This window comes from Bufo bufo, chromosome 7 (genome assembly GCF_905171765.1).
Source record: "Bufo bufo chromosome 7, aBufBuf1.1, whole genome shotgun sequence".
NCBI lineage: Eukaryota > Metazoa > Chordata > Amphibia > Anura > Bufonidae > Bufo > Bufo bufo.
The window spans coordinates 221,870,434-221,882,676 of record NC_053395.1 but is presented as its reverse complement, the minus strand read 5'-3'; the positions used below and the strand labels follow the sequence as shown (position 1 = coordinate 221,882,676).

At 47.8% G+C, this 12,243-nt stretch overlaps 1 protein-coding gene across 1 annotated transcript in view; it reads left to right on the top strand.

The window, feature by feature from the left end:
- The first annotated feature begins 6,152 nt into the window (after positions 1-6,152).
- Positions 6,153-12,243, top strand: part of WNT10A (Wnt family member 10A) — a 49,116-nt gene continuing 43,025 nt past the window's right edge. Inside the window, exon 1 of the mRNA XM_040441056.1 lies at positions 6,153-6,606. Coding sequence (XP_040296990.1) covers positions 6,539-6,606 — 68 coding nt within the window. The 5' untranslated portion in view covers positions 6,153-6,538. The remainder of the gene's footprint in view (positions 6,607-12,243) is intronic.

Here is a 12,243-nt window from a genome sequence, read left to right as displayed (position 1 = left end):
TTTTTGCGGAACCATCTATTGAAAATTTTATGCCCAGCCCAATTTTTCCTATGTAATTACTGTATACTGTATATGCCATACGGAAAAACGGAACAGAAACACAAAGGAAACAAAAAACGGAACAAGGGATCCATGAAAAACGGACCGCAAAACACTGAAAAAGACATACAGTCCTGTGAAAGAGGCCTAAGGCCTCTTTCACACGGGCTTTGCGGGAGCGTTGCGGGAACATGCGCAATTTTTCTGCGCGAGTGCAAAACATTGTAATGCGTTTTGCACTCGCGTGAGAAAAATCATGCATGTTTGGTACCCAAACCCGAACTTCTTCACAGAAGTTCGGGCTTGGGATCGGAGTTCTGTAGATTGTATTATTTCCCCTTATAACATAGTTATAAGGGAAAATAATAGCATTCTGAATACAGAATGCATAGTACAATAGCGCTGGAGGGGTTAAAAAAAAATAATAATAATTTAACTCACCTTAATCCACTTGATCGCGCAGCCTGCATCTCCTTCTGTCTTCTTTTTTGCTGTGTGCAGGAAAAGGACCTGTGGTGACGTCACTCCGGTCATCACATGGTCCATCACATGATCCATCACCATGGTAAAAGATCATGTGGCGGACCATGTGATGACCGGAGTGACGTCACCACAGGTCCTTTTCCTGCACACAGCAAAAAAGAAGACAGAAGGAGATGCCGGCTGCGCGATCAAGTGGATTAAGGTGAGTTAAATTATTTTTTTATTTTTTTTAACCCCTCCAGCGCTATTGTACTATGCATTCTGTATTCAGAATGCTATTATTTTCCCTTATAACCATGTTATAAGGGGAAATAATAATGATCGGGTCTCCATCCCGATCGTCTCCTAGCAACCGTGCGTGAAAATCGCACCACATCCGCACTTGCTTGCAGATGCTTGCGATTTTCACGCATTTATTTCTATGGGGCCTGCGTTACGTGAAAAACGCACAAAGAGGAGCATGCCGCGATTTTCACGCAACGCACAAGTGATGCGTGAAAATCACCGCTTGTGTGCACAGCCCCATAGAAATGATTGGGTCAGGATTCAGTGCGGGTGCAATGCGTTCAACTCACGCATCGCATCCGCGCGGAATACTCGCCCGTGTGAAAGGGGCCTTAGGCTCCATTCACACATCCATGTGTGTTTTGAGGATCCACGGATCCGCAAAACATGGTCACCGGCAATGTGCGTTCCGCATTTTGCGGACCACACATCGCCAGCACTAATAGAATATGCCTATTCTTGCAGACAAGAATAGGACATGTTCTATTTTTTTCGGGAAAGGAAAAATGCGGACCTGGAAGTGGTCCGCATTTCCGGAGCCGGGCATCACATTGTGCAGCCCCATGAAAATGAATGGGTCCACAATTCCGTTCCGCAAAATGTGGAACGAAATTGCGGACGTGTGAATGGAGCCTTATATGGTTTTCATTTTCTACTCTACTCACATTCAAAGCTGTAAAGACTCCAGACTGATTTCTTTTAAAGGGGTTGTGTCCTCTCACATATGTCACTAGGATCCCACCTCTGGGGCCCACTCCTATCTGTAGAACAGGGCCCCTCATGTGTGGGGTGCCTTCCTATCACTCCTATGGAAGTTCTGAAAATATATACTGAACTCAGGGGGGCCGCGCTTGTGCAGTTCTCTCTCGTTCACTTTGGAGATAGGGATGAGACCCCCGCACCTATCTGACATTGGTGAGATATCGCTAGGATGAGACAACCCCTGTAACTGCACTGATACACTGTAACAAGGAGAGAGCTTTGTGCTGATGGATTGTCTAGAATGGATACATTTGTAGTGAATCCTGTTAAGCCTGTAGATGTAAACAAGAATGTTCTCCTTCACTGACAGCAAGCAGAGATGCTTAAAATAGCAAGGAGCAAAGTATACTAGAAAGTTGCAGAACTTTCCATTGGTCCTGTGATCACATTGATTTTCCTCTGATGGTCACACGTCCTGACAATATATTATATATGCCTCCGGGTTGGCTGCACGTGATCCAATAATAAATGATCACAGGATCTTTACTTCCTCTGCACAGACTTCTCCAGCAGTGAAGATGTTAACAGGAATCCCCCAGTGCAGGTCCTGCATCCAGACAAATCTAGCTGTGAATTCTTAGGAAATTGTCCATGACAAACATGCAGAACCCACCCTGAGACTTTCTCCCCCCTGTCACTCACAGTCATGCAGCCTTTAACCCATTCACAGGCCCATGCTATATAAATACCAAGATCTATGCTTGCTGTCAGTAAATGGAAACATTTCTGTTTATGTCCACAGTTAAAAACCCATTCTGAATGAATGCTTATCACAGCTGAGAGTTTGTTAAAGTTGCTTAAACGCTCCACTAAATACTTAGGCCTCCTTCACACAAATGATATGGATTGTGACGGCAGGATCAACCCTATTAAACCAAGCGTACTGCCTGGTAGGGCAGATCCTGCAGAGGTCTCAAGCACGCGACCGCGGAAGGTCCGTGCCCATATTGCAGCCTGCAAACAGCGGGTCCACAATAGACGGGCAGTGGCCATGTGTGCACCGTATCATGGATGCAGAACCATTCACTTGGATGCGTCCGCAATCCGGAAGACACGGCGCAGTGCGGAATAGAGGCACGGATCGGAATCACTAGGGAGGGCTGCTCTGGGTTTTCTGTTTGTGCATGTACTGTTTGGATGTGCGTTGCCGCAACCCTCTGTGTCGCGCCCTTTCATTTGCATACAGAGGAAGGGCTCATTCACGCGAACGTGTGATGCCCGTTCCCGTATTGCGGACCGCATTTTCGGATCCGCAATACACTTGCCACCATTCCGTGGCCATTCCGCATCACGGATGCGGACCCATTCATTTCAATGGGTCCGCAAATCCGGAGATGCGGAACGGTGCGGAACAGAAGAACGTAACGGAACACTACGGTAGCACTACGGAGTGCTTTCTGGGGTTCCGTTCTGTGCTTCTGCACCGCAAAAAGATAGAACATGCTCTATCTTTTTGCGGAACGGAAGGATTGCGGACTCATTCAAGTGAATGGGTCTGCAATCCCCATGCGCCTGCCCCACGGACGGTGCCCGCTCATTGCGGACCGCAATTTGCGGTCCACAGCACGGGCACGGGCTTCACACATTCGTGTAAATGAGCCCTAACACTCAGCAATGCCACAACGACTTTTCACAAGGCAGGAATCATCTTAATCAACAGGATCAACCCTGCCAGACAGTCTGAGTGGTTTAATAGGGTTGATCCTGTGGATAGGCGCTCTTAAAACAGCACAAATCTCTCTCTCTTGTCTTGTTACAATGTATCGGTGCAGGTAAAATGTGTCAGACTGGATACAATTGTAGCAAAAATATAAAACAAGTTAAATAAATACAGTTTGGGGAAGCTTTCAGCTTCAGTGTGAAAATAAAAAATTGCACTGAGTGGACGGGCTCTTCCTAGTGTGATGTCACTCCTGTACTGTGTGCTCTCAGCCAATCAGATGCCTCTCCTACATCAGCTTGCAGTCTCATGGACACAGAAGAAGAGGAGCTGCAGCTGCATCCCCCTCCTCCCTCTCTTCTATGTACCGTTTTACACTAGATGGATTTTTCGGAGCCTGAGGAAGGCTGTGAATATTTACAGATATCCTGCGGGCAGGGAAGGGCACTACAGGCCGCTGGCAGGTGAGGAAGATGCCCCTGTTCGGGTTGAGGGCCATTCACATCAGTTTGCTATTGTCCTCTTTCAGTCAATTCATAAGCAAAATGGAACTGGCTACAGGGAATACTTCTGTCACGGGAATTATGTAACAGCACGGTGATTAAAATAAAGGCTCGTCAGTGGTTACTGTCATTTAAAGGGGAAATCCAGCCTTCGCAACAAGTTACAAATAGGAGGTGATATGATGGCGGACGACCAGACCTTGTAGTGAGTATGGAGATCGCATCCTGTGCTGAACGTATCCTGGCCCCTGAAAGGCTACAAAATGGTCCATTAAAGGGGTATTCTGCTTGTTTCAAGTTTTTCCCTTATCCACAGCATGTGCGACCGGCTGTTCCGTTCATTTCAGGGGGGCTGCGGAGGGTATGGGGCCCCCATTCTCATAATCTGTGGGGGTCCCAGCAGTAGGACCCTCAACGATCTAATTGTTATCCCTTATTCTGTGGACTTGAAACGAGTGGAATACACCTGTAAGGGGTCCGAAATGGTTTCTAATGAATAAGTAAACTGGGAAGCACTGGTGACAAAACTACATCCCCCCCCCGCCCCCCGCCCCCAGCGATGGCACCCTCAATCAGAACCATAGGAGATGCTGCATCTTCAGGCCGAGACCGCTCCCTCCTTTAAGGGCTCGTTCACACGACCGTTGGTGTCCCGTTCCCGGATTGCGGACCGCATTTGCGGATCCGCAATACACGGGCACCGTTCCGTGTCCATTCCGCATCACGGATGCGGACCGACCTTTTCACTTCAATGGGTCCGCAAATCCAGAGACGCGGAACGGAAGCACAGAACGAAACACTACAGAAGCACTACGGAGTGCTTCCTGGGATTCCGTTCCGTGCCTCCGCACCGCAAAAAGATAGAACATGCTCTATCTTTTTGCGGAACGGAGGGATCGCGGACCCATTCAAGTGAATGGGTCCACGATCCCCATGCAGCTGCCCCGCGGAGACGGTGCCCGTGCATTGCAGACCACAATTTGCGGTCCACAACACGGGCTTCACACCTTTGTGCGAATGAGCCCTTAGGCAAAGTTTCCGCAACTATGCGACTTTTATGATGGTTCATCCCCTTGCCCTTAGGCAGCAGTAAAAAAAAAGAGACATTTCTACCTTAAAACGTCACCAACTTTATGTCCTTGACTCTTGAGTCATCTGTTTCTCTTGACTTTTCGAAACTTTTACGCCTTTTATTAGCCTCATGTGAACGACAACCAATATTTCGGACGTCACAGCCGCCATGGAGGTGGTCACCCAGCTTTCCCAGACTTCTGAACAGTCAACCTCGCTAATTATACACTAATAGACCAAGGAAACCTGGGTGACAACCCTCGTGAGGTTTATAGTGGTGGAAATATCGGTTGTCAGTTAACTTTTTTCAGACTCCATAATGGCAAATGCATTTGTTGATGGAGTCGCGGACCGCGCTCTACAGATCTCCCAGCTCATTGACAACCACCGTGAGAGCTGTAACGGTGGAAATATTGGTTGTCAGCTCAATTTCCTAGACTCCCATGGGGCAAATCTTATTACTTATGGCGTCACAGACCCTGCACTTCTATATCCCGACCTACCAACACAGAGTTGTCTAGGAAATACGGGTGACAACCCTTGTGAGAGCTGCAATGGCAGGAATACTGGTTGTCAGCTCGGCTTCCTCAATGGCAAACCTGTTCATTTATGGAGTCTAGGACAGCAGGGTGACAACCACGGCGAGAGCTATAGCCGTGGGGATATTGGTTGTCAACTAGCTTTCCCAGATTATTTAGGGCAGGCATGCTCAACCTGCGGCCCTCCAGCTGTTGCAAAACTACAACTCCCAGCATGCCCGAGCAGCCTACAGCTATCAGCTTACAGCAGGGCATTGTGGGAGTTGTAGTTTTGCAACAGCTGGAGCGCCGCAGGTTGAGCATGCCCGGTTTAGGGAGTAGCGGAGTCCGCACTACGATATCCCTTCCAGAATTTATCTAGAAAATCTACGCGACAACCGTTTGGACAATGGGAGTGTTGGTTGTCAGACTCCCCAATGACAAACCCATTTATTTAGGGAGTAGCAGTACCCTGCCCCACCAAAGAAGTGGGAGGGTGGGATAGCTGGTTGACAACCTCGAAGAGTTGCAATATTGGGAATACTGGTTGTCAGACAGCTGGGTGAAGAAAAGCTAGAGCTCGGGAACAGGTCGGGGGTCTCAGGGTCCCCATACTTTCATCTTAGAGGGGACTGTTGGACTCCTATGCAAGCGTCGGGTATCATGGAGCGGGAGAGGGGAATACTTGCTCCTGTCATCAGAGGATAGTAGGGGAGGGAAGGACGGGGAAGGGGGGAGTCTGTGACTGTCAGTGCAGAGAGGGGAATTTAAAGAGGTGGAGAGTCACAATCAGGCAGCATCAGAGGAGCTGGCGGCAGGAGAGCGCAGAGTTGTGTGTGTGACAGCTCCAAAGAGCCACAAACTTATAGACAGTTAGGGATGAGAAGCGTGGAAGGGGGGCCACAAGGCTCAGGGGCCAGGGATCCCAAGGAGAAGATCGGGAAGAGAAGCCTAAGATAGAAGACACCGCCTGAGGAATACAAGGAAGGGGCGATCAGGACTGGAGAATGAACTGCGGGCACCGCTGATCCCTACCCTGCTGTCCGCGGAGGAGGAAGAGGCGACACATCCCTGCGAGGTCTCCTCCAGCCAGAAAACTTCTCCCCCCTGCAAAAGAAAGATGAACCTTGGAGACATTGCGTTACACCTCAATGAAATTAGGAAGCAGGGAAGAGAGCGGTAAAGGGTGACGGGCAGACGCCGGACAGAGCAGCACCATGGCACCCTGGCACCTTCCTGGCATCTTCTTCACCATCCTGCTGGGACTGCTGCTCTCCATGCAGAGGTAAATCCTGTCTAACCCAATATATGGAGTGATACAGATGTAGCAGGGCTGAGTTTGTCATGTAACTAACTCTCCGGGGGGCCGTCGACTCTCCGTGTTAGCTGCAGTCCTATGTAAGACATGAGTCACTGAGCTCAGCTTCCTCTGGCCCTGCTTAGTGACAGATGAACCTGAAAACGGTTAAGGGCGTCTTCGCACCCGGCGGATTTTGTGGCAGAAAATTCTGCGACTGAAAATCGGTTCCATTTCATTGGAATGGGGCAGCGAGCGCACGGATTTCTGCCAGGACCCATCAAGGTGAATGGAATTGATTTTCAGTCGCAGAATTTCCTGCCACAAAATCTGCCGCGTGCGAAGGTAGCAGATTTACCTGCAGTCCTATGTAAAAGTGCAGACGGCACAGTGGGCAATCACTAGAAGTCTCTCGGCTCTGCTTCAGGAAAGACATGAGTTTGTCAATAGCTTTTTTTGCATTGCTTGGGCACCATGAAGACATTAAGTAGATCTACCTGCAGTCCCATGTAAATTTATCAACAGCACAATGTAACATTATCACACATCAGTCAGCTCAGCAACATTTGGCTCTGCTAGATGTAGCAGAGCTGAATTTATTTCATTGGGGCATCTTTGACTGTGAGTTGGTTGACTAGTCGCCCCATGTCAAAGTCGACATAGCTCAAGGTGACATGGTCGTCAGTCACTCAGCTCTGCTGCATCCGGCTCTGCAGAGTAACTGAAGTGTAGTCAAGCTGAGTTTGTTATTTAAGCCTGTGGGTTGCATCATTTTGCAGTTCCGTAAACGGAGCTCAGCTCTGCTACATCCGGCCAATGTTGCAAACATATAGAAAGGTACAGCAAACCCCTAGGAATGGTTAAAGCTGCCACATAGAAAACGTGATGACGAGTCAGTGGATAACTATGGGGGGCATGGTGGCAATATAGTGGGGGTCCGGTATCAATTATGCGTCGTCTTAATTTCCCAACATGGCGGCACCAGTTACCCATACTGAAATGTCCTACTACATGAGTGCTTGTGGTCATCACTACCGGTGAAATATTCCACAAGCGCTCCGATATTGAATTGCAAATCCACTTCTGGACATATAGGGCTCATGCACACGACCTTATGTATTTTGCAGTCCACAAAAAACGGATTCTCAAAAAATACGGATGACGTCCGTGTGCATTTCGTGTTTTGCGGAATGGAACAGCCGGCCCCTAATAGAACAGTCCTATCCTTGTCCGTAATGCGGACAATAATAAGACATGTTCTATTTTTTGGCGGAACAGATATATGGACATGCGGAAACGGAATGCACGTGAAGTAACTTCCATTTTTTTGCGGACCCATTGAAATGAATGGTTCTTCATACAGTCCGCGAAAAAATAAAAACGGAACGGACACGGAAAGAAAATACGTTTGTGTGCATGAGCCCATGAGGGGAAATGATTTAGCATGGTTGCATTGATTCCCTTTTTTAAATCAATTAACCCTTTGTATTCCAAGCACTGGCAAATGAATTGTGAAATCGGCGAATCGGGCGGATTGTTGAGTTCATCTCTGTTATAATAGTCTCCATTTTGATTCGCTGATCTAAGCCCCTTCAGTGTCCCCGGCATCAAAGCCTCGCAGATACCTTGCCGGATCCAAACCACTAATTGTCCACATGTCTTGATGGTGGGAAAGAATGTCGTGTAATTCCGCTCCTCTGCTTCTATCGCCGCCTATACGGTGAGATACAATGTAACGGTCACCATTCAAACGTGCGTTATTTTGGCAGAATTTTTTTAATTTCTTTTTTTATCTTTTGCATTTGCCTCGACAAAAAAAATATATCAAAAAATTTCAATTTTTGCATAATTTTCTTTTTTGTTTTTGGTTTACATTACAGTGAATGAGGGATGAGATACAAATGTATCAATTCTGTTCTTCTCGTATAAGATGCATTAAAATTTCACTCCGAGCCCAAGGCTGCGGATAATGACCCCTGTATGTTCCCGTATGGTGGGGCGGGGGCAGGGAGATGCGATCTGACCGCGCGCCACTTTGGAGTAAATACAATTGTATTAGGACAAGTACAGGAAAGTCAAGAGAAAGGGAGGAATTGGACGCCTTTTCTGTGGAATTGCCAACTTAACCGTTTCCTCGCCAGCTGCGCTCCGATCGACCCAATTATTCTAGGCGTCAAAAATTGTATTAAGCTGTTCCATAGCGATATCTGTTTCGTGGAAAGCTGGGTGAAAAATCTATAATGGCGGCCGTATTGTCTGCCACCCGGCTAAATCTATAGAGGGATCTATTCACTTCACAGGACCGCATCGCTGAGCGCCGTGTCAACCGCTTTGGGAGCTGTAAGGCCTCCGGCACACGAACGTATGCTTCCTGTTGCCGTATTGCGAACCGCATTTGCGGATCCGCATTATACGGGCACCGTTCCGTGTGCATTCCGCATCACGGATGCGGACCCATCCACTTCAATGGGTCCGCAAATCCGGAGATGCGAAAATGGTGCAGAACAGAAGCACGGAACGGGACCCCACGGGAGTATACGGAGTGCTTCCGTCGGGTTTCGTCCCGTACTTCCGTTGTGCAAAAAGATAGAACACGTCCTATCTTTTTGCGGAACTGCCGAATTGCGGACCCATTAAAGTGAATGGGTCCGCGATCCACTGCGTCTGCCCCACGGACGGTGTTCATGCATTGCGGCCCGCAGCACGACCACGGGGCAGGAGGCCTAGGGGTGGCCTGTTCTATCACCCAGCTTTCCTAGATTCCTGAGACTATTTGTCTAGTTTGTAGTGACACATCCCCCACTCTGCAGAACTTAGCAGATTCACTATTCAGGTAACTGGGAAAGCTGGGTGACATCCGATGTGTGTGCTGTAATGGCGAATGTATCGACACTCACTCAGCTTTCTTAGGCTCCTGCATGAGAAACCTTTCCATTTATATTATATGACTGCATCAGTGACGTAGATAGAAATGACTGGGCCCCAAAGCAAATTTTTGAACGGGGCCCCCCCAGCAACTTCTTCGCCACCTTCCCTCCCATGTTAGTCAGACGAGGCCCGGCAGCCGCTCCGTCCGTTTCCTGCAGTGTCTCTGTATATAATGTCATTGTATAATACTGTAGAGGGGGCCCCGACAAATCTTTCAGTCCTCCTCCTGGGTGGGGCCCTTCTGAGTTCAGGCCCCAAAGCAGCCGCTTCCCCTATAGCTACGCCCCTGGACTACATAACTTAGCAGATTCCCTATTCAGGAAACTGGGAAAGCTGGGTGACAACCCCTGTGTGTGCTGTAATGGCGAATGTATCGACACCCAGCTTTCTTAGGCTCCTGCACGAGACATCGGTCTTGTTGTGCCGCGATCCCTTTCCTACTTCCCTATGACTCCATCATTTAGAATCTTCGCCCTTCAGGAACCTGAGAAAGCTGGGTGACAACCCCTGTGTGCTGAGATGACAAATCTATTGACAACCACCCAGCTCTCCAAGGCTCCGATATGAGAAGGCAGCAATGCTTGCCATTCAGGAGACTGAGAAAGCTGGATGACAATGGCTGCAATGACAACTGTATGGACAGTCACCCAGCTTTCCTGTGATCCTGCCTGGGATATGCATCAGCACTACATTCCCCACTCACATAAAATGCATTCCTAAGCAGAGCAGGAAACACGGGAATAGTTCCGGCGCTCCGGTAAAAATGAATTCCTCAAATCATAGTAGAAAAATATTAAAACCACTGTCGCTTACGCGTTTCGGCCGTACGAGCCTTTCCTCCGAGCACACCTAAGCAGGCCGGGGGCGTACAATCTTGGCGACAACCCCAGTGCAAGATGGCAAGGTAGCGATATCGGTTGTCACCCAGCTTTCCTAGGAACATACAGTACATAATGAAGAGTCCACTGCACTGTATAGGGAGGACCTTTGACCTTTAGCCGCTGACGACAGGTTCCCAGCTCTGGTTGCCCTTAGTCAAGCAAAACCTATAATATACAGTTCCAGGTAATGAATTATGGGTAATGTGGAAGATCTGGTCGCACCGGGCACCCAGTCAATTACTGCGGGTTGTAAAACTGTCACCCTGTAATATACAACCCCAGACCGCCAGCCAAAACCAGTTTCCTCGGTCACCTCTTGGTTTCTAGGATGGTCCCGAGACACTAAATCACTGAAAACCCATCCCCACCTGATATGTCTCACAGCTGAGGGTTTGTTACAATTGCACCCAGTCTCCACAAGAAAGCATGCTATAGAAAAGCAGCGGAAAGTTTGTTACAATGTATCAACCTGGAGTGCAGACGGCTCAGCTCACAAAGGGTTGTAGCAAACCCTCAGCTGTGTGATGGAGTTTAAGAACAAGGCTCCAATTCACTGGCAGCAAGCAGAGAACGTGAAATTGGAAAATAATTGAATTACAAAGTATCTTATAGGAAGTTACAGCACTTTATATCATATAGGAAGATACTAGAGTATTATATTACAGTATGTGCGACCATTAGTCCTACACAGATGGTCACCCAGCTTTCCTAGACATCTGCAGAGGATGACGGGTGACTGCCCAATCAGAAGTTTAGTATAACCAGGGGGCGACCCCCTGCAGATGCAGTAATGGTAGCCAGATTCACACCCCCTCCCCCAAATTCCTGATCACTGGGATCTGAGATGAGTCCATATCGTGTGGATTTATTGTATTCTCGTGCGGTGCAGGGCTCATGCACACGACCGTATGGCTTTTTCAGTGTTTTGTGGTCCGTTTTTAATGGATCCGTTTTTTGTTTCAGTAGTGTTTCCGGTTCCGTTCCGTTTTTCTATATGGCATATACAGTATACAGTAATTACATAGAAAAAAATGGGCTGGGCGTAACATTTCCAATAGATGGTTCCGCAAAAACAGAACGGATACGGAAGACACACGGATGCATTTCCATTGACTTGAATGGAGCCACGGAATGCCACGGAATGTGATTTGCGGGCAATAATAGGACATGTTCTATCTTTGAACGGACCGGAAATCCGGAAACAGAATGCACGCGGAGACACCAGGTTTTTTTGCTGATCCATTGAAATGAATGGTTCAATATAAAACGTTTGTGTGCATGAGCCCTTATATAGCGCTGACATATTCTGCAGCGTTTTACAGACTGACTGTCTCCAATGGAGCTCACAATCTAAGTTCCCTATCAGTCCCTGGCAGTGCAGTTATGTATTATATGGCGGTATTTTGCTGCCATTGTATGACACTGTTATTTAGCTTTGCATAGTGAGACATTTTGGCACAGTACGGCACCCTTAGGTGTTCACCATATATAGTACTACTATGTAAGGTCTATACTGCAGTAATATCTGGGCACTATATACAGTAATCCTTAGGCTCTGTCACTGCCATGTGTTCACTGTGTACCTGTATAGTAGTATTATATAGGCACCATGTGGCACTATTTTATAGAAATTACATAGCAATGTTATATTTGTACAGTATAGGTATTTTGTTCAGTGCATGGTGCCATTATATAGACACTGTATGGGATTTTGTCTTGCACTGCCATGTGTCCACTATGTAGCAGTATTATAGGGGCACTATATGAGGCAGTATATGGTAGTGTTATGTTTGTACAGTATTGGTACTGCTATGCA